The sequence below is a fragment of the Rhinatrema bivittatum genome, chromosome 8, assembly GCF_901001135.1.
Source record: "Rhinatrema bivittatum chromosome 8, aRhiBiv1.1, whole genome shotgun sequence".
Classification (NCBI taxonomy): Eukaryota; Metazoa; Chordata; class Amphibia; order Gymnophiona; family Rhinatrematidae; genus Rhinatrema; species Rhinatrema bivittatum.
Window position 1 is genome coordinate 151,147,490 of NC_042622.1, and position 22,858 is coordinate 151,170,347.

Below are 22,858 nucleotides of genomic sequence, written 5' to 3' on the forward strand. Positions count from 1 at the left end.
GCAATCACCAGTCTTTGGTTCTTTTGGTAGGCAAGTGCTTCGACGGGACTGTCTCGGTCCCACCCGGTTTAGGGAAGCTTTGGTACATCCCACAGTCTGGACTGATCCAGGTACGTACAAGGAAAGGAAAATTAATTCTTACCTGTTAATTTTCGTTCCTGTAATACCATGGATCAGTCCAGACGCTCTTCCCTGCTTCTTCTTTCATATCGTCCACTCGAAGATTTTCATTGCAGATTTTCAGAAGTCTGTACTTAATTTTTCTCCAGCACACCGGACGTTTATACCTGAAGCTTTGGTTGTTGGGAGCTAAGTATATGCAAGAGCGTTTCTCTCTACAGAGTTCCTTCAAATGTTATTGAGTTGCTCAATTGAGTTTTATAGTTACTTGCTTGATCCTGTTATGGTTGTTTTTTTCTGCGTTGACAATAGTTATACTGAAGGGCTGCAGGGTAGGCTCTGTCCTGATATAGGATATCCTTTCAGTTTTGGTCTGTCTCCATTTGCTGGACAGGAGGCTCAACCCCCAAGGTCTGGACTGATCCGTGGTACTACAGGAACGAAAATTAACAGGTAAGAACTAATTTTTCTTTATCCATTCAATCAAAAAAACTTGGTGGCACACAATAAAAAATATTCATAATTAAACATAAAAATTCCCACAATCTAAAAATACAGAAATGAAACTAAAATCTTAGTCACAAGGCAAAACTCCTATTTGCATACAGAGACATGCTCGTTAAAAAAGAAAAATGCACACAACTCCACCAAACTGAAGCCTTTTACTGCGTGAACCTGTAGTTTTTCCTACTTTTTTACATTTAGCAAATTGCTTCCTTAAAAAGGAATGGTATTCCACCATTGCGTACCAGCCACTGAAAATTCTTTATTCTTGTTTCCTCTGCCTTACAGAGAGTATATCTAAATGAGCCTTGCCAAAAGATTTCTGAGATCTTTGTGGTTTATACACTTTTAGAAGTGCACTAACAGAAAAAGGGTCTGGTTATCAGATGCTTTATATACCAGTGTTTACATTTTTTAAATTGATCCTTTAGGCAATTGGTAATCAATGGAAGGTTCGCATTATTGGAGTTATATGCCCGGGCCTCAGTGACAGGACCCAGTCTTGGCTGGACCCCAACGTCTAATCTGGGCCTAGGCCTTGGACCTAGCCTTGGCTGGGCCTGGGCCTAGGCCTCAAGTTGGGCCTCAGCAACTGGATCCAGCCTTGGGCGGGGCACCAGCAATGGGACTCGGCTTCAGCCAACCAATTATGTATTATTTAAATTATGATTAATCAAATATGTATAATGCTCCTTATATAAGTTGGATTTTGGTTATGAACATTTTTAAACTTATATATCATGTGCCTCTTTAATTTAGATTATTTTATTTCTGTTAGTAACATTTACAGTAATTGTATTTGTACATTGCTTTGAATTATGAGTTGTAAGATACAGCGATTCATCAAATAAATCATAAACCATATCCTCCCTTGATTGGAGTCATCACAGTGAAATTCTGCATCATTTGAAAGTGCATGCATAGATGAACTAGATAAATCCATACACAATGCGTTGCAGTAATCTAAACTTGAAAGCACAAGCAACTGTAGTACAGTTTGAAAATCTACATCTGATGAATAAGGTTTTAATCTTTTTAGCAGCCGCAATTTATTTAGGGCACTTCTGGTGATGCAATTTACCTGTGAGTACAAAGAAAGATCCCGATCAGGGTGACTGCTGAAGTTGGTGGTGCATCAGTAAATTTGCTGCTGCTATGTGATCAACTCTCTGAGCTGCCTCCCCAGCCTAACATCATCAGTAAAGGTCAGCCTCAAAATGTCTCCTTTGACATGCTAACACATATGACATTGAGCCAGTCTTTGACGATGATGTCAGGCTGTAGGAGGTAGCTCAGAGTGTTGGCAGCCCAGAGCATGAGCAAAGCTGTACCTTATTTGTAACTGATGCCAGCAGTTAGGAACAATTCATGGCAATCTACTGCCTGAGGCGAGAGAGAGGATAGGATGAGATGCCCCCTCCCCCCACTGCCGCCCCTGCTAAGTTACCCAAAAGGGATACACACTCCAAGAGACAGCCCACACCAACTCAGCATACAAAAGAAAATTCAAATTCTGGTATCACCTCATTAATAGCCACACAAATATCTTTCACTGCCAGAAATGTTTTGAAGGAGCACCTGGGAATCTTTGATTTTCAGTCACCCTGATATTGTCGTGAATTAGTGGAGAGGAGATGGAGGGGAGCAGGGAACACACACAAACTTTCTCCTTTCTCACAAAACCCTTTTACTCTCTCTTCTTCTTACTCCTCTCTTCTACTTTCTCATTCCTCCTTCCCCCTCGTTCATTCACTCCTTTGCTTTGTCAGTCACCCCTCCCTCCAACTCCTTCCTTCTCTCTCAGGTACATGCTGGCTCCTTCCCTTCCCTCTGTCATTCATCCCTCCCTCCCTCCCACTCACCCCTTCCCTCCTCTCTCAACACTTGTCCCTCCTTGATACTCTCCCCATACCTTCCCTCTGTTGCTCAACCCATCCCTCCCACTCACTACCACATAGGGTCTCTTCAACCAGCAAATTGTTACCACTATGACTGAATGTTTCTGCACTCACATAGGTCCTGGAAAATGGTAGAACTATGTAAGTCTCTGAAGAACCACAGCCAGTCATCCTCCTGGAGTTGGAGCCTTGTTGCGCTTCCTGGGTACCAAGTTGAACAGGAGTTCCTTGATAATCTCTCCTCCTCACTGGAGTAGGCCAGGTTCTCTGTATTAAGTAACTATAAGAAAGTGCAGAACTTGGGTCCTTCAAAAAAGAAGAATATCACTCTTCGAAGCCAGTGGCACAATGAACACTGAAAAAACCTCAAGCCCCGGCACCATTGACACATTGGTGCCATTGACACTCACTCCAACTACGCCTCGTACATTGGAGAGAGCTGCTGGATCATCAGTGCACTAAGATGCGGTGCTTCCATAAGTTTGGGAGGTTTTTCAAGGGCAGGAACCAATATGCTTTCCTTACCTCTGCTAATTTCTTGGGCAGTATCCTCATTGAAGTTATTGGAGCAAAGCCTATGCCTAGAAACACCAGATCCCATTTGCTCGTTGTTGTCCTTAATCTCTAACCGGGACCCAGGACAGCTTTTACAAAGTCCAGAGGATGAGTAGGAAGATTCCATCCTAGTTTCAGAAGAGGATGTTCACCTCCAGTGCCCTGCCAGAGAGCACAACATCCCTTGGACCAAGCAGCAGAGTTGAAGTCTTTCTTTACCTCTCTGGTAGCTAACAACAAGGAACGTACTCTTCAACCTCTCCTCACTAGGATATCAGATTTACTCCCGCAAGGAGGAGTCCCACCAACACCTGACTGGACAGGCACTTCCATCAGAATCTCTGCAAGGTGGTTCTAGTCCTCGACATTTGCTTGCAGCAGAGTCCAGCCAATTGAAGGAAGTCCACCAGGAATACACCTTCCTGATCCCATTTGCTACTTCATCATTGAAGTCCTGGGTTAGTGTTCCCTCCCCTCTTGGATCTGAGGAATATTCAACTGGAATACCCTATGATCCCCTACCTTAGCTTCTGGAACACTCGCTTCCACCTCCAGGTTTTTGGACAAGGCGTCAGAATTAGCATCCATAAAGACAAAGACCCTCATTCAGAAGTCTTCAGACTTCTCTAGATCCTAGATACCCTAGTGCAGCCAGCAGCTATTCCCATTTATGCTATCTTGCAGGAATTACAAACAAGAATATGTGGAAGAATGCGATTTCCTGCACCTCAATAGCAAGGAAATTACACTTCAAATATGGAATCCAGAAAACTCCAGATTTTGGAGCAATGCAACTGAAGTAATGCAGAGTCAGCTTTGGAAACAGCAAAGAAAACAAGAACATTTTCAGATACTCCATCAGGGAACACCTCAACAATTTTGATAAAAAGGTGTATCCAGAGCTCCATGCTTAATATACGTATTTCCGCTCACCTGTTTACATGGTTCATTATTTGCGTGACTGCATGTAAAACCGAAGCCCTTTTCTTCCTCCAGGGGATAGCAGCTCTGCATACCCATAGCTGCTCATAGATTCAGAAAAAGTGTATATGGCATTTTACTCAATCAGTTTATGAGGCATTCGATATGACAGTCTGCTGTTATAAATCTGCTAGGGAGTTAGCAATCTGTTAGGGTTCTCCGTGAGGAGTTAGCAATGTTATATCTGTTTAAGAAAGCTGGGCATTAGATGGAGGAGCAATCTGAATGAATGGCTCCTAAGAAGGAAGAGTCAGCTATCTTGTAGTGTCTCTCAGATTCTGTTATATTCCGCTATGCTGGAAGTTAGCAATCTGTTATGAATCTGAGATAGTAGTGGTGAATCCCTGGGCCAGTGGCAGATGACCACTCCCGCGGGAGGATATCCCAAGAGGGACTACCGGCTAGGCTTGAGTATGGAGACAGGCACACATTAGTTTATTTATTTATTTATTTCAAGGTTTTTATATACCGATAGCCGTTTGCACATCGTATCGGTTTACAGAAAACTAAAACTTTTTGACAGTGTCATTAAACAGAATTTTTTGGCACTGCCATTACATAGAACAGTAACTTTGCATACAATATTAAACAGGTTTTGGAAACCACCAGAGGTGGCAGTAGTGAGCTGATATGCCCAGCAGGGCTGTACTCCCTCAGGCACTGGAACCGTGATCCAGGATGGGTGAGCTGTTGAGAAACTGTAGAAAGTGAATAGGTAGAGTAGACAAGGTTCATGAACAGATCTAGATAACAAAACTCACATAAGGTCTCAAGGAAGTTCAGGAGCTGGAAAGGTTTAGGCCCTCGAGGAGCGAGTACCTGGTTCCAGGGAAAGCTCTGAAAAAGCAATGGTAACTCACAATTGTTTATAGCACCGATATCTTCCAGGCAGTAGAGAATCTTCAGAGTGTCCAGGAACATGGGCCCTCGAGGAGCGAGTACCGGTTCCTATCTGTAATCTGAAAGTAAAGAAAAGAGCGAGGCCCCCAAGGAGCAGATACCTCTGGTAAGACCAAGGAGGCAGAGTAGCTTGGGAGTAAAGCCGAAGCAATCCCCTTGCTAACTCAGTTAGATAGTGAATAAGAGACATTTAAATATTGGAAGTGGATGATGTCATCTCAGGGGGACGCCCCTGAGGTTCGCGCCCTTGCTGGTACTTCAATCAGAGCGTGCGCGCGCCCTAGGTCATCAGGCAACGTGGTGGATCTGCATTGTCGAGCCGGTCTGGGGATGCCGGAGGGAGACAGCATGGAGACGCTGCGGCAGCCAGTCGTCCATCAGACCCGGAGGGAGTCGCCACAGAGGTAAAGAGGGCGTCGAGCCGCGACGGACGCAACACCTGATCTTCATCAACCTCCATCAGAGCACACTAGGTGGCTTGGCTGACAGCCAGTAGTTTGTGCCACGATGTCCACAATAAACTAGCAGATGTCCCTTATCTGGGAGATCATCTCTTTGGAGACTAACTCAGAGAAATGGTTGCTCAAATCAAGGAGGAACATGTGGAAGTCCACTTGCTCTCAAAGGGCTCAGAGCAACACTCCACTTCAAGTTTGCCCTATTTCTCTTATAAGTGGTCTTTCTTCTATAGATGGTTCTTCCAGCAATTCCAAAATACTGAACTCTTCCTCTGTTTCCACAGCAACAACGGCTTCCTGCTTGAAGCAGATGGCCTAAAAAATCGCCATTCAAAAGTGACACAAAAAGTCCAGCCCAAGCCTGGCCAACTTTTTGGCCAGTTTCCAAGCCCAGCACTCATCCTGTCTGGTAGAGGAAGAATTTACCTTTACTTGGAGGAATGGCACAAGATTAGCAAGGATCACTGGGTTCTCAAGATTGCAGAGTTTGGTTACCGCTTGCATTTCTCCTGACTTTCCACATTGCTCAGTTTTCACTCCGGATTTGTCTCACTCAGTGCAACTCTGCCTGGGGGTGGAATTGCTACTTACACAGAGCAGGCCATAGAACCTGTCCCGCCCGATCAATATGACCAGAGGTTCAATGCCTGCCTCCAGGGATTGAGACCCATCCTGGATTTAAGAAATCTGTACAAGAATCTGTTTCGTGAGAAATTTGAAATGAACTCTCTCCACACAATTTCTACCTTTCAAACAGATGGGGGAGTGGATGTGTGCTCTGCATCTAAAAGTTGCTATTGCTCTTATATCCATTCATCTCTCGCACTGGTGACATCTATACTTTGTGGTGGAATTCTCTCATTACCAGTATTGGGTGCTAACCTTCAGTCTGTTGGTAGTTCTGAGAGTATTAACCAAATGCTTAGCTTTAGCATAAGCACACTTCTATCATCAAGGCATCTGTGTCTTCCCTTATCTGGATGACTGGCTACTGACTGTGACTTCCCAGGAAGGAGTATGGACTCCCTACTAAAGTCAATTCAACTCCTACAATAACTAGAATTCCTAGTGAATTTTGAAAAATTGACTCTAATTCCATCTCAGAGAATCAAATTCATCGGGTCTTGGATAGAATCTATGTAGGGGAGAGTGTTGGGTTTTTGGTTTTTTTTTTTGACAGGTTGAGCGAATGCTCTGATTCCTTGTTCATCACCAAGATGATTACAGGATCATACTACAAACACTAATCTTCAGCCAATTTGACTACTGTAATTTACTAATACTGGGCTTATCTCAATCAACAATTCACTCATTACAGATATTACAAAATGCCACTGCAAGATTACTAACGGGTACTAGCAAATTTGAACATATCTCTCCAACACTACAATCACTACATTGGTTACCCATCAAATACAGAGCACAATATAAAATATTATCAATCATTCATAACTCATTCTACAATAATAATGTCACTTGGTTAAATGCCTCTTTGCATCTCTATATTCCCAATAGAACTCTTAGATCCGCAAACAAAGATCTCTTACAGGTCCCTACTATTCATGGCACACATTTAAGTGATGTCAGGGGAAGAGCAATCTCAATAGCCAGCCCTAAACTTTGGAACACCTTGCCGAGTGAGTTAAGATTGGAATCCAACAGCAAGATCCTTAAAGCACTGAAAACATGGCTATTTAACATCACATATCCAAAAAAACAACAGTGATTGAGCATTTTAAGCTAAAGTTATTTATTTAAAGCTGTGTATATTAGGTTATCATTTTATTGTAATTTAGAATTGTGTAAGCTATAATTTTGTTATTCAATGTACTGTAAACTGCCAAGATTGATCATACAGATTGACGGTATACAAATAAATAATAATCAATTGTAGAACACAGATATATAAGAGCCAGGGATGTTCCAGTGGCAGTTCATATAACATCACTAACCCTCTTTCAATGGGGCCTCCACTCCCAATGGGACCAGTTGACTCAACCCTTGACTAATTCGGTGAATGTCTCACAGAAAATGAAACAAGAACTTTGCTGGTGGATAAACCCCTACACCTTACAGGAGGGGGGACCAATCCAATTACTTCCTTATGTCACAGTAGTGACAGACGTCTCCAAGGGTTGGCGAACCCTCATGAGTTCCTTCCAAACTCAAGGGACATGGTCATTAGCAGAAAGGCAGTTTCAGATCAATCTTCTAGAATTGTGAGTGATCATACATGCCTTAACAACTTTTACGCATGTCTTCGAGGGGAAGAGCATTCTCATTTGACAGACAATCAAGAAGCTATGTCCTTTGTCAGCAATCAAAGAGGCACGAGGTCATAGATTCTGAAAAGAGGCAATAAAGATATATAGGAATGGACATGCAATCAAGCTATTCTGCAAGCAACCTACCTTTTGGGAATTGCCAACAGGTTAGCAGACTGCCTCAGCAGGATATTTCACCTGCACACATGATCCCTGCAACAGGCAATAGCCAATGGACTCTTCGCACTGATAAAAAAAAACAAAAAAAAACCAGAAAAGTGGAAAGACTTTGTTCCATTCATCCCAGTGAATTCAGATCCACTCAGGATGCAGAACGCATGTATACTTTTCCACCATATCTGCTGATAACCACGACAGTACAAAAAATACTCAAAGATAGGCCCATTTCATTGCATCAGCATGGCCTAGCAAGTGTGGGTCACATACCTGATATAACTGGAGGACATCAGGCAGAGAAGGATCTGTTCTGCTTTAGGAAATGTCTCAAAACCTATTTATTCATAATGGCTATTCCTTCTTAATGCCTCCCCTTAGAGTTGTAAGGCAACATGTCATGGCTCATTCATCCTGCTGCCTACAGAGAACACTATTTACAATAAGCAAACTTGCTTTCAAGATAAAAAGTGAATAGGGCAGTGTGGCAAAAATCAGTTGCCCCTTAAATGGCTCCTCTGGCTACCAGCATTCATGAGTAGGTAGACACATGGTGACCAGGACTCAGAATGGTTTCTTCTGCTTTGTGGGTAAAGCACTGGAGCTCTGTGCTGTGATCCTCTTTGAGACAATAGCCTCCACCCCCTGTACCTCTCACTGGCAGAAGGAGAGCAGCTCTTCTTATCTTTGTCTGCCTCTTCATTTGCTGACCACCCTGAGCATTCAGGGCCCTTGTACTTTCAGACTTCAGATTGAAGCTGGCAAAAGAAGATGTGGTTGTAGGTAAGAAGAGCTAGTCTCCTCTTGCCAGGTGGAGGAAGAATATTTGTGCCTAGTGGGGAGGATGTTGGAGAGAGCGTACTGGTCTGGCCCACATAGGCTGATTTGTCTCAGGCCCTGCACCCCAGACCTAGGGTCAGCCTTGTGGGTGGGAGTTAGAGAAGTAATGGTTTTCACAGCTGTAGAATTGATTATGGATGCACAGAATATCTCTGTACAGGTCAGAAAAGGGTCTTGCACAATAGTAGCATAGTATACGTCAACAGATAAGGGCCATTTGACCTACCAAATCCACTCGGTTGGTCCTACCTGCACTGTTGTAGCTAAAGATATCTCCCAGCTCTCAGGTGTACAGACTTGACTGCCTGCAAGAGATTGCTCCTTATCTTTTACCCTTTAACTGCAGGATGCAGCCGAGCCAGTCTCCTACAACCCAAACCCCCAGCACTTGCTGCAGGCATTTGGTATCCAGCAGGCTTAAACATCATCATTTTAGCACCCAAGGAGCCCCTTCAATCATGGATCCCAGCCTCTAACAAAATCAGCAAGACCTTCAATCCAAGAAGTACAAGGCATTTTCCCGACTAGCAGACTACCTCACCTTTGAAACAAATGCAGAACAGAAACAGATTCTCTCCCTTTCTTAAGCTCCCCACTCACTCCCTTCCCTCTGTCAGGCGCTTTTCCCCTTCCCTCTGTGTCAAGCTCCCTCCCCCATCAACTCACTCCCTCTTGTCTCAGTGAAGGCTCCTTCCCCACTCACTCCTTTCTTCTCAGTCACCTCCTTTCATTCTCTTCCCTTCTCTCCTCTGTCACTCCCACCCTCCCCTCCTTCCCTTCCTCATACCCCTTCCCTTCCCACCATGTATCTCACCCTTCCTGCCGGCATCATCGTGGTCTTCTTCCTGCCAGCTGGATGCTGGAAGGCCAACCAGCAAGTTAACTTCGGGCCCACCGCCATGCAGGGCCTTTTCTTACTAATGGGGATGGGAACCCTGCCAGCACATCTCTCTACCATGGCACTCTTCTTCTTGCTGGTGAGGGACGGGAACCTGCCGACGTGTCAGTTCACAGCTCTGCTCTTCTTCCTGCTAGTGGGAGTAGGGAACAGTGCTAGGGTGCAGGACAGGGCTTCTTTTTGCCTGACAAATGGCGTGGGCCGCATATAACGTTAATTTTTTATAGATAGGTGGGCTGGATGAAACTTGGTGATAGTCCGGATTTGGCCAGCAGGCTGTAGTTTGCCCACCCCTGGTTCATAGAAACATAGTAGAAACATAGAAAATGATAGCAGAAGAGGTCCAAACGGTCCATCCAGTCTGCCCAGCAAGCTTATGAAGGCATCTGCCACATCATACAGGTCACCTCCATACTTAGTATCCCAAACTCTCAAAGTCACGGCCCTTGTTGGTTGCTGTCTGAGTCCAAGTCCCCGTTATCTCTTGCCGTTGAAGCAGAGAGCAGTGTTGCAGTTGCATCAAAAGTACCAGGCTTATTGGTTAAGGGTAGTAATCACCACACCAGCAAGCTACCCCCATGCACTTATTTCTTCATTTCCATCCAGTAGTCTTTAGGAATCCACAGTGTTTATCCCTTGCCCCTTTGAAATCTTTCATTGTTTGTCTTCACCACCTCCTCCAGAAGGGCATTCCAAGCATCCACCACCCTCACTGTGAAAAAATATTTCCTGACATTGGTTCTGAGACGTCCTCCCTGGATTTCATTTCGTGACCCCTAGTTCTACTAATTTCTTTCAAAAGGAGAAGGTTTGATTTTTCATCATTAAAACCTTTCAGGTATCCGAAGGTCAGTATCATATCCCCCCCGCACCTCCTCCAGGATATACATATTTAGGTTCTTCAATCTCTCCTCATAAGTCATTTGATGGAGACCCCACCATTTTTGTCACCCTTCTCTGGACTGCCTCCATCCTGTCTTTGTCCCTTTTGAGATGCGGTCTCCCGAACTGAACACACTACTCCAGGTGAGGCCTCACCAAGGACCTGTACAAGGAGATTATCACTTCCTTTTTCTTACTGGTTATTCCTCTCTCTATGCAGCCCATCCCCTTGTCACATTGCTTCGCCGTCTTCAGATCGCTAGACATTATCACCCTGAGGTCTCTCTCTTGCTCCGTGCACAATAGCCCTTCACCATCCATCGCATACAGCTCTTTTGGATTACCACACCCCAGATGCATGACTCTGCATTTTTGGCATTGAATCTCAGCTGCCGTATCTTTGACCACTGTTCAAGCTTCCTTAAATCACATCTCATTCTCTCTTCTCCTTCCGGTGTGTCCACTCTGATGCACGTCTTAGTGACATCTGCAAATAAACAGGCTTTACCTTCTATACCTTCTGCAATGTCACTCACAAAGAGATTGAACAGGACCGGTCCCAACACTGATGTTGTGACACTGCTTAACACTGTTCACTCCAGAGTAGGTTCCATTTACCATTACACGCTGTCTATCTGTCAACCAGTTTGTAATCCACGCCACCACCTTGGTGCTCACTCCCAAGATTCTCATTTTATTCACAAACCTCCTATGCGGGACAGTATCAAAAGCTTTGCTAAAATCCAAGTAGATCACATTGAGCGCTCTTCCTTGTTCCAATTCTTTAGTCACCCAATCAAAAAATAATAGGTTTGTCTGACAGGACCTTCCCCTGGTGAATCCATGCTGCCTCAAGTCCAGCAATCCTTTTGACTGTAGATAGTTCACTATCCTTCCCTTCCGCTGTGTCTCCATTAATTTTCCTACCACCGAGGTGAAGCTAACCAGCCTGTAGTTTCCAGCCTCCTCTCTGCTCCCACTCTTGTGAAGCGGGACCACCACTGCTCTTCTCCAATCATTCAGCACCACTCCCGTTTCCAGGGCTCTATTGAACAGGTCGTGCAGCATTCCTGCCAGCTCATCTGAGCTCCCTCTGTATCCTGGGATGAACCTCATCTGGTCCCATGGCCTTGTGCACTTTCAGTTTTCCTAGATCTTTCCATACATTCTCTTCTGTAAATGGAGTTTCGTCTACTCCACCCCCATCCACAGTCTTGTTAACTAGTGACTGTCCTTCTCCAGGATCTTCTTTTGTGTACACCGAACTGAAGTATTTGTTTAAAATTTCCACCATTTTTTGTCTGTCTCCACACATTGATCCTTGTCAACTTTCAGTTTCGCTATACCACTTTGGACCTTTCTTTGATGTATCTGAAAAATGTTTTGTCACCTCTCTATCTGTTTGGCAATCCTTTCTTCTGCCTGACTTTTTGCTTTCTTGATTACTTTCTTTGTCTCCCTCGGTTTCACCAGATATATTTCCCTGTGTTCCTCTTTTTGTGACCCTTTATATTTTTTTTAACGCTGTTCTTTTTGCTTTTATTTTTTCAGCCACCTCCTTTGAGAACCAGATCGGTTTCTTATTTCTCTTACTTTTGTTTACTTTTAAGAACATAAGAAATGCCATATTGGGTCAGACCAAGGGTCCATCAAGCCCAGTATCCTGTTTCCAATAGTGGCCAATCCTAGTCACATGTACCTGGCAAGTACCCTAACATTTTCTTTTTTTTTTTTTAATTTGAAGTTTTTATTGCCGTAATACACAGAATAAACACGTACAACCTTTGGTGCATCAGAACAGTCATTAATAACTGAAGGCAACAGCATAGGAAAGCAGCATAACATAGTAACCACAGCAACCTTTATATAAGTACCCCTTTCCCTCCCACCCCCCATCATGCCATATAAAGGCTAAGTATTTGTGGACAGACGTGAACAGGAATACATCACTCCATTCAAGAGCATCACATGAGCAGTGCATTGGGTAGGGAAATAAGTATGTAAAGGAGAAATAATAACTTTGCAGTATATCGCCTTAAACCACCGTAAAAGTTAAGGATCTCCATGAGATGTAGGGGTCCCAGATTTGGCGAAATTTAGAAAGGCGGTGATGCTTCAGTGCCGTAAGACGATATAGAAGACATACATTGTCCAGTCGCCTGAGCAGCTCGTCGGACGTGGGCGGTTGAGGCCTCTTCCAGCGATAAGCAATCTCCATTTTAGTCGCTGTGCAGATCTGTTGCACAAGAGTTTGAGCAGGCAGAGGCAAAGAGTCACATGGGGCAAAGAGCAGCGCCTGCTCCATAGTGAGTTGGCAGGAGGACTGGAGCAAGTCTGACAGTAGCCGGGAGACGTAGGACCAAAGAGGACTAATAAAAACACAGTCCCACCACATGTGAAGAAATGTCCCATCGTGGTGGCAGTTCCGCCAACAGTGCCGGTCCACCTGCGGGTAGCAATGATGCAGCCTAATCGGCGTTAAATGCCATCGGTACAGAATCTTGTAATTGGCTTCTACAATGCGGGTGGATACATTTCCGCGAGACAACTTAGTGAAGATGGACGTCCATTCCTCCTCCGAGAGAGACCGCCGTAAATCAGCTTCCCAAGCCTTCATATGAGTATGTCTGGTAAACGGACGAAGTAGTAGTTGTTGGTAAATTTTGGAAATAAGACCTCCGACGGCTTTAGGCGAAACACAATATCCCTCAAAAAGAGAGCGTGAAGGAGCCAGCAGCCCCCTGGATTGGACATGCAAAACAAAATGGCGGAGTTGCATGTAAGGAAGAAATTCCGTGGCCGGGAGTTGAAACTGTTCCTGTAGATTAGCAAATGACGCCAGACGACCCTGCTGAATAACATGATACATGCAAGAAAGACCTCCAGCTTTCCAAAGTTCGTAGGCCTTTGTAGGAAGTCCAGCCGGGAAGTGAGTGTTATGGAATAAGTAAGTAAGGGAGAAATAGTCATAGCGGCCCACCAGCCGAAATCTCCATTGCTTCCATACGTTGTACGTGTGTCTGGTGCAGGGTGTAAGCTGAAGAGTAGGCCGCCACGTAGTACCCTAACATTTTCTAACATTTAGATTTGTTGCCTTTGTAATTGCTCCTTTTAGTTTGGCCCACGATTGTTCCACCTTTCCCATTTTCTCCCAGTCTTCTAGTTCTGCCTCCAGGTACGTCCCCATTTTGACAAAGTCCGTATTTTTTAAATTTAGAACTCTGGATTTTGTGTGACTTCTCTGTATCCTATTTGCGATGTTGGACCATACTGTTTGATGATCACTGGTACTGAGGTGGGCACCCACCCGGACTTTAGAGACATTATCCCTGTTAGAACCCCTGAGCGAGGGAGTTATACTCGACCTAGTGCTCACCTTTACCTTTTGTTTGAACAGAGCCCCTTGCAGGGCATCCACTATTTCTCTACTTCTGGTAGATTTTGCAGAAGAGATTCTCCAGTCTACATCTGGCAGATTATTCCAACAATCAGCACTTCTCCATTCCTTCCCACCTTTTGGATGTCTTTGAACAGATCTCTGTCTAGTTCTTCTGTTTGAGTCACGAGGCCTGTAAACCACTCCAGTAAAAATGGATACACCATCATCTCTTTTTTTTTTTTTTTAGGACGGCCCATAATGCTTTTGCTCTACCCCACGTTCCTTGCAGCTCAGTTGCTTAGATATTGGTTTTTGACATAAAGAGCTACTCCTCCCCCTTTTCTGTCCTCTCTGTCCTTCCTTAACAAGCTATAGCCCAGTATGGCCATATCTCAATCATGAGACTTCATTAACCATGTCTCCGTAACAGCAACAATGTCCAAGTCCGCCTCCACCATTAGGGCCTTCAGGTCTGGAGTTTTATTGCCAAAACTATGATCATTTGTAGTCCTAGCTTTCCAATTTTTCTCCCTTGATTTGTTGCATTTCCTAGACATCTTTTCTGCTTTTTTGAGCTGATTGATTTTGTTATTTTCTCCTCCCACATCTTCTTTTGCTTGGGGGTGACATGCCAGTTTCATTAGCCATCCCCTGCCACCCCCATTCTTTAGTTTTAAATGTCTGGTAATATATGATCTGAATTTCTCACTTAGCATCCTCCTTCCTGCTACAGACAAATGTAGGCCATCCTTACCATACAGCCTTTTACTGCTCCATACACGAATCCAGCCTCCAATGCATCCAAAACCACTTTCTGTACACCAGATTTTGAGCCAGGAATTTAAATTATTTATATAGCATAGCTTCTCATTTCCCTTTCCATGAATAGGTAATACTTCTGAAAAGGCAATAGACTTTGTTGTGTGCCTTATCTTCTTTCCTAGATTTTAGAAATCTTTTTGTACTTCATGGATACCATTTCCATTGAGGACATTGGTCCACAGATGGATGATAACACTGATATCAAAACTTTCTTCTTCAATGACTTGGGCTATCTGGTTTGCACATCTCCTACCTGAGGATCCCAAATTGGTTCCTTTGGAGTCTCCCAGCAGAAGCAGCTTTCTTTTATGGCATTCGATTCTGTTGAAATTACTAAACGATTAGATTAATTTAGACTTTTAACCTAGCAGAAGCAGGACTCAGGTAAAAAGCTCAGGCTCTGTCAGGTTACCATGTGCTTTGAAATTTTGCCTCTAACTAGATTCTGGCTACCTCCAGCTGTGCAACGGTTTCAAACCACCCCCAAATATCTAGTAGATACTAGTGTCCTGGCTTCCTCACATAAATAGCACACTTGGAAATTAAAATAATAATTAGCAAATATATTTCCACTTAGAAAAATAAGTGTAAGGTTCCAGCAACCCCCAAAACACAAAAACAGCAGAAATAAAACACTGCCTATTGGAGATTTTTTTTTCCCCTTTAGCTTAATCAATCAGCCACACCCCAGATAGATAGTGACAGAGCAGAAATCTGCGATCTCTGTTGAGAAATCTACAATCCAGCCACACACAAGAACAGATTCAAAACAGAGTACTGCTTCCACTTTGCTGGTCTAGCCTCATAACTCATAATTAATTCTGTACTGTATTAATTGACTGACCCTCTATACAATTAATTTGTCCCCTTTCAACCCATTTGATTAAAGATGGAATGTTTCACCTATGTTACTGCTAGCCCTCAATAAGCTGTCTCCAGCATATAATGTCACCTGTCTACATGTGCCTTCTCTCCTTAATTCTTTTTTTTTTTTTTCTCCCTGATACAGATCCCCATTTCTGGGCTCTGTGCATGACAGATATGCGTTGGCTGCGGAACCAGGTCATCGCGCCACTGACAGAGGAGTTGGTGTTCCGGGCCTGTATGCTGCCCATGCTCATTCCCTGCATGGGCCTCCAGCCTGCCATCTTTACCTGCCCCCTCTTTTTTGGCATCGGTGAGTGCATGGGCATGGTGGAAGTGAAGTTGTATGTCTCGTTGCTGAGCTGCTGTCTAAGGCTTTGCTAGGTTGACGTGCTTCATGTTGACCTCTTGGAACATGTGGAGAAAACGTTTCTAGTACAGGCTGCACTGCATACGGTCTACTCTCATTTTAAAAGGGGCTTGCAAGAGGTTATAATTAGCTAATAATGGTGTCTAGTGTCCAGTGTATCAGAAACCTGGAAGAGAACAGCAGATAATGACTGCAAGGACCACCTTATCTGCCCATTCTCCTTTCCTCCAGTAGTACTAAAGACCCTATTTGAACTTTGTATTTACCCCTTGCTCCCCAACCGCTGAGGATCCCCTGAACTTATCCCAAGTTGTTTAAATTTGCATTTTTTTGTAAATTTGTTTATTCTGAATTTCAAAATAAATGACAAGAAAACGTGACATTAGCAAAATGTATATAGAATTCAATAATCGAATAATGTAGAGGAGAAAACAAAAGCAATGAGGTCAATATTCAGAGCCATTTAGATGGATAACTCGCAAGTTATCCATCCAAACGGCAGATTTTTTTAATATTGCGCAGCTAGATTTTAGCCAAATAAGTTGGCACCAGAAGTGTAAATTGTGTGTAGTTTATGCTACCAGCGCAGCTTGACAGAAACTGTGTTGGAGTGCCCAAAGCAAGTAGGTTCATACTCCACTCCCAGTAGGGATTTTTATTTTTCAGTGGAATGGGGAGAGGTCTGTGGTGGAAGGGAACACACTGCACGGCACCTTAAGGCGGTGGGAGGGTCTGGCAGTAGTACCAGTACATAATACACAACCGGGGAAGGGGGGTGGCTCCAGAAACATTTCTTTTTAATTTGAGGGAGTGGGGGTGTACAGCCCAACAGGGCCTTATAGGAAATTTTGTGGGGAAAGGGAGTGAAACGGACCATAGGCCTTTTACTTCTAGATATCTATCTATCTAGATACCTGTGTAGCACAGGAAAAAAAAAATAAATGTACTAGATATCTTTTATTTATTTATTTTTATATACCGATATTCGTGGTAGCTTCATACCGGTTTACATCATGTGTACAAATAATAACAGATTAAATATACATAAAATGAAGGTGATAAAATTAAATAAACAAGCATTGTAAATGAAATATGTAATCTATTCTAAAAGAACAGAAAATCATAAGATCATAATAAAAAAACCATTTTAAAAACAAAACTAAAATACTTTCATCATAAGAACAAAATATATATTATCATGTAAATGCTTGCTGGAATAGCCATGTTTTCAATTTCTTTTTAAATGTCTGCAAGCTTGCTTCTAGCCTCAAGTCAGGTGGTAGTGCATTCCATAACCCTGGTCCTGCTATCTTTTAAAGATATCTGGTTAAGAAGCAAGTTAATAAATTAAGGCCAGATAACTAAAAAAAAAAAAAAAACCTAACCAGTTATATTCCTACATAGCTGGTTAGATATTTTTAGTTATCCACCTACATGAATCTGGATAACTTTAGGAAATGGGATGTTTATCGCACTGAATATACGGCACACTCATTGGCTTACTGAATATTACACCCAATATAATCATCAGTATCTAGACCACAAGGAAATGTTTTCAAATAAAAAAATTCCATCTAACTTAATGCTAATTCAAAAAGCTTAACTTCAAGATTGTACGAAATCATTCTATTTCCCTGTACGTACCTGGATCAGTCCAGACAGTGGGTTGTGCCTCCCTTCCAGCAGATGGAGACAGAGAAAAACTCGAAGGGAGTCCACTAAGAACCTGGAGCGCCTTTATGGATAAGCCTTAGCCATTTTGAAGAAAAGCAAGGGACTAGCCTTAGTCTACAGCTCTTGATTAGAAGCAGATGGGAATTATTTGAGGATTGGTGCCTTGACCCTTAGCTCTAATGGCACCTCCTTTGAGACCTAGTCATTTCACATGTCATCCCCTTTCGTGGGAAAAGGGTGCTGTGCCTTTTCACATGCTGGTTTGGCTTTTCTTGCAGCCCATTTCCATCACATCATCGAGCAGCTACGTTTCCGGCAGGGCACGTTGATCAGCATCTTCCTGTCTGCAGGTAGGTGATGCCTTCTTCCTAGAATCTACAGAATTCCTCAGCTGGAAAAGACCCGTCCATCCCAGAGAACAGCAAGAGTCCCACTTGCTATGTTGCCTTTTTCTAAAGGGAAAGCAAAATTTCACCTCTAGTCTAATGAAAGGCAAATTTAAGGCAAAACGGTATCCTTGCAAAACTCAGCAATTTATTTATTTATTTTAAATATGGCCCAAAATTACATGGCTTCTGCCACTGTGCAGCAAAATAATTTCCACCTATAAACAAAACTTGAGGAGACCGATATTCAGAAGCCGTTTAAAGGATAACTGAAAAGTTATTCCTCTAAATGGCAAAGCAGCGATATTAGAAACCAAGTGCAGCTAAATTCTAGCCACATAATGAATTTTGTGGCTAGAATTTTGTGGCTAACTTAACTAGCTGCTTCGCAGCTAAATATTAATCTCGATGTGCTAACTTTCTATATTTCATTTAAAACTTTTTTTTTTTAATTTTCTTTACAAAATGTTCTAATAATTAACCTAATTTGTTAGAACATTTAGTAAATAGAATTTTTGAAAAAAATGTAAAATTAAATTAAAGTTTGCACCTTGAGTTTTGTTTATGGATGTATTGATTTGTGAGGTGTTATGCTGCATGTTGTGCAAAATAATTGTTGCCGCATCCTGGATTTATTTACTGGCAACCAGAAATTAAGAGAGTTACAGAACATCAGAAGACCTGTGACCAAATAAACTGAATTAATGAACTTTTACGTGTTAAAGGACACCTCTCGGCATTATTGTGTGGTCAGGTGAAAGTACCTGTTGAGCTGGAAAAACAAGGTTTAGACACAAGTATTTCTCTGGAAATCTTACCTGGAGTATGAGGTTCCTGCCTCTGCTGCTCTTAGTTTCCATTTTGTGTTAAAATTGATTTCATCTGGCTGACACAAAATTGCCAGTCACTCTTTGAACCTGTTACCAACTTCAGAAACAGCAGGACTCAATAGATTTTGAGATGGTGCACCATGTTGATGTTGATATTGACTTTGTCAGAAGGCAGCTAGTATCCTGTCTATCAGGCAGAACAGCAAGCAGGCCGATAGTCCTGAGCGAAGCTGGTTACACATAACTGAGGGGGTTATTTTCTAACCTTATCGCATGCGAAAAGGGGCGGAGTCAGGGTGGCATCAGCACCGGAAGAGGAGTTGTTGGGGCGGCGTCGGGGTGGACGCCGCGGAAACTTCGCTGATGGCGAAAAGGTAAGGCCCCTTATCGCCTCCAGTAGCGCGCCCAATAGCACCACCTTTTACGATGGCGCTATTGGGTGCGAAAGCCTGCAGTGATAGCACCGCGGTGGTGCGATCGCTGCCGGCTTTCGCAGGCCTGCCCCCTCCCCGTTAGCGCCGGGATTCACAAACCGGTGCGAAAATAGAAAATCCAGCCCTAAGGTTCCTTGTTGGGTCTCTGGGAAGAGAAATATAAACTTGTGCAGTTTGTCTTATACATGAGGTTTGCCATTTGTCTTGAAAATGAGGAGGATTTTGTACTGACTGAAGTTTTTCTTCCTCTGCCAGCATTCCAGTTCTCATACACTGCTGTCTTTGGGGCATACACAGCCTTCATCTTCATCAGAACAGGTGAGGAAAAGTGTAATTTTTCTTTTGTTGGGTTTCTTTCTCTTCCTTTCCATTGTAATACATATTAATGGGGACTGTGATTAGTGTGTTTGACCTAAGAGACACTATCTCACATTGATTGTGAAAGAAACCCAAAATCGAGACAAAGGGGCATGTGTGTTGAGATCCTCTTTCTACTCCTAACCAGTGTATGGTATCCTTTCTCATTCTGTAAGATATGCCATTTACAGCAGGGGTTCTCAAAATGAGATGAGGACACTTGACTTTGAAGGAAAGGTTGTTTAAGATTCCTTTTTGATTGAGACAATCAATGATATATGGAACAGGCCCCATCATATGCTAAAACAAATAAGGAAAAGAGGAAAGGTAGGAATGAAAGATAGAGGAGTAAACTAAATGCTCTTGGTACACGGCTTGACGGTTTCAGGTACTTTCATGTGACCCAGGCTGGCCACTATCGGAGAGAGATGTTGGGCTCGATGAACCATTGGTGTGAGCACAGGTGGTACTTATTTATTTATTTAGAAACTTTTATATACCGACAACCTTTCGCACATCGTATCTGTTTACAGATAACTTAAAAACTTTTAGGCAATGCCTTTACATGGAACGGTAACTGTGAACTAAGGAACAGCAAACTTCTAAATAGATTAACAATATTTACAATGGTCGGAGACAAATTGTCGAAATACAGATAGGAAAACTAGGAAGGCAAGGAGGCAAATCGTACAAGATGTGCGATTCAGTAACTGGAAAAACAGAGACTGAAATTTACAAAGTATTTGACAAGCGTTAGGTAGTAAAAGCATTAAAATCAGAGAGTGGGAGAGGGGGGGGCAAAGAGGGGGAGAGAAGAAAAGGATAGTGTTGCTACTAAAAGGATATAGCAGCAAAATGTACAGGTTGAACAAGGAGGAGTACTAAATATGGTTAGGTGGTTTCAGGAGGGCGGTTCACGTGGAAGGATAGGCCTGTACGAACAACCAGGTTTTTAGTTTTTTCTTGAATTTGGCTGTAGAGGTTTCAGTGCGTAGGTTGGGGGGCATGGAATTCCATAGGGTGGGACCAGCGAGGGAGAAGGCTCTGTTCATTGTGGAACTGAGTTTAGTGGATTTGATGGAGGGGGTACGGAGAGTTCCTTGGAGTGCAGCACGGGTTGGACGGGTGGAGGTGCGTGGAAGTAGGGGAGGGTTGATCCAGCCAGAGTTTTCATTAGTGATACTTTTGTGGATGAGGGAGAGAGCTTTGAAAAGGATTCGAGATTGTATAGGTAGCCAATGGAGATCGATAATAGTTGGTGTAATGTGGTCACATTTTTTAGAATTAGTAAGGATGCGTGCTGAGGCATTCTGTAGGAGCTGAAGAGGTTTGGTGTATGTGGCAGGGAGGCCAAGGAAGAGAGCATTACAGTAGTCCATTTTGGAGAATATAATAGATTGTAGTACAGTGCGAAAGTCAGTGAAGTAGAGAAGAGGTCTGAGTTTTTTTATAGTTTGTAGTTTGAAATAGCAGTCACTTAGGATAGATTTGATGAAGGGTTTGAAAGAGAGTTGATTGTAAATGAGGACACCCAGATTACGGGTGTGAGCGGGGAATGTCGTAGCGGAATAGGCGAGGGGAATTGAGGGTAGGGGACATTTGTTGGAGAGGATGAGGAGTACAGTTTTTTGGGGGTTGAGTGCAAGGTGCATGTCAGTGAGTAGTTGGTTGATGGCAGTCAGGCATGATTCCCAGTTTTGGAGAGCAGTTTGCAGTGAGTCGGCAAAGGGGAAAAGAATTTGAACATCATCTGCGTAGATGAAGTGTTCAAAGCCGAGTTTGGTGAGGAGGGTAGTGAGGGGAAGCATGTAAATGTTGAAAAGAGTGGATGAGAGAGAGGAGCCCTGGGGCACACCTTGGTTGAGGCTAATAGGGTTGGATTCGTTGTTATCAGTGGAGACTGTGTAGTGACGATTTTGTAAGTAATTTGATCCAGGAGAGGGCGGTGCCGGAGATTCCAATATTGCTGAGGATGTTGATTAGGATAGTGTGATTTACAGTATCAAAAGCAGCAGAGATGTCTAGCATGGCAATAAGAAAAGAACTCCCTGTATCGAAGCCTTTGATAATGGTGTCAGTCAGGTAAAGTAGTAGTTTTTCGGTGCTCAGATTTTTCTGGAAACCATATTGTGTGGAAGGCAGCACATTGTTTTGTTCAAGGTAGTCAGATAGGCGAGAGTTGACTATTTTTTCTAGGATTTTGGACAGGAAAGGGAGGTTGGAGATGGGTCTAAAATTGGCTAGAGTGGAGGGATCAAGATTGGGTTTTTTAAGGATGGGTTTGACCACCGCTTGTTTTAGGAAGTTAGGAACAGTGCCCTGTTCTAATGAAAGGTTGCAGATGGAGGAGAGCGGTTTAGCAATGACTTTGGGGATAGATAGGAGAAGTTTGGTTGGAATAGTTTCGGAAGGATGGGAGGAGGGTCTCATCGTTCGCAGGATGTTTTCTATTTCCAGGGAGGAGGATACATCAAAGGAAGATAGAGTGGCTGAGATGTTGAAGGTGGGCAGCGTTACGTTGTTTGGGTTCGAGGAGAAACGTGCAGTGAGGGATGAGACTTTGTTTTGGAAAAAGTGTGCAAGTTCATTGCATCGATTTTTTGTGGAGGAGGATTATGTTAGTGTATTGGAGGAGTTGGTGAGGCTGGAGATCAAAGAAAAGAGCGCCTTGGGGTTGTATTGGAATCTATGGATCTTTGTGGCGTAGTATTCTCGTTTGGACGCGAGAGTAGCTTTCCTGTATTTGTGCATGAGTTGGTAGTAGGCTGTTTTAGATGCTGGGGAGGGATGTCTGCGCCATTGTCTTTCTGATGTTCTGAGGAGGGTTTTGAGCTTCTTGAGTTCAGTTGAGTACCAAGGTTTCCTATTTGGATGAGCAGGTTTGATAGTTTTCACAGTGATAGGGCAGTGTGTGTTTGCTATATTAAAGGTGAAGGCATTGTCAGCCGAGAAAAGGTCGAGTTGGTTGGAGATGTCTGAGCATGCTGTTGTGAGGGTGTCTAGTGGGCATGATTTACAGTATTTGAAGGAATGTGTTTGGGTGGGAGCAGGCAGGGGGGACTGTTGCAAGGCAAGGGTGGTTTGAATGATGGAGTGGTCTTATGTTCTTATTTAACAGACTTGGTGGTGTTGGGTGGGGGATGCTATAGGACATAGATATGAAATCTAATTCTGAGGGAACTGTGTATTAAAAGTCTGAAAAGTCTGACTTATTGCACCTGTCAGCATATATCACAAAGGATGTTGCTCATGGTGCTGGTCAGCATAG

General features: G+C 43.3%; 1 protein-coding gene across 2 annotated transcripts in view; it reads left to right on the plus strand.

The window, feature by feature from the left end:
- The window catches only part of RCE1 (Ras converting CAAX endopeptidase 1), a 105,763-nt gene that overhangs the window by 61,404 nt on the left and 21,501 nt on the right, over window positions 1-22,858 (plus strand). For both annotated transcript variants that reach the window (XM_029612454.1, XM_029612455.1), the window contains exons 5-7: window positions 15,685-15,852; window positions 17,862-17,933; window positions 19,489-19,551. In XM_029612454.1, the coding sequence (XP_029468314.1) occupies window positions 15,685-15,852; window positions 17,862-17,933; window positions 19,489-19,551 (303 nt within the window). The remainder of the gene's footprint in view (window positions 1-15,684; window positions 15,853-17,861; window positions 17,934-19,488; window positions 19,552-22,858) is intronic.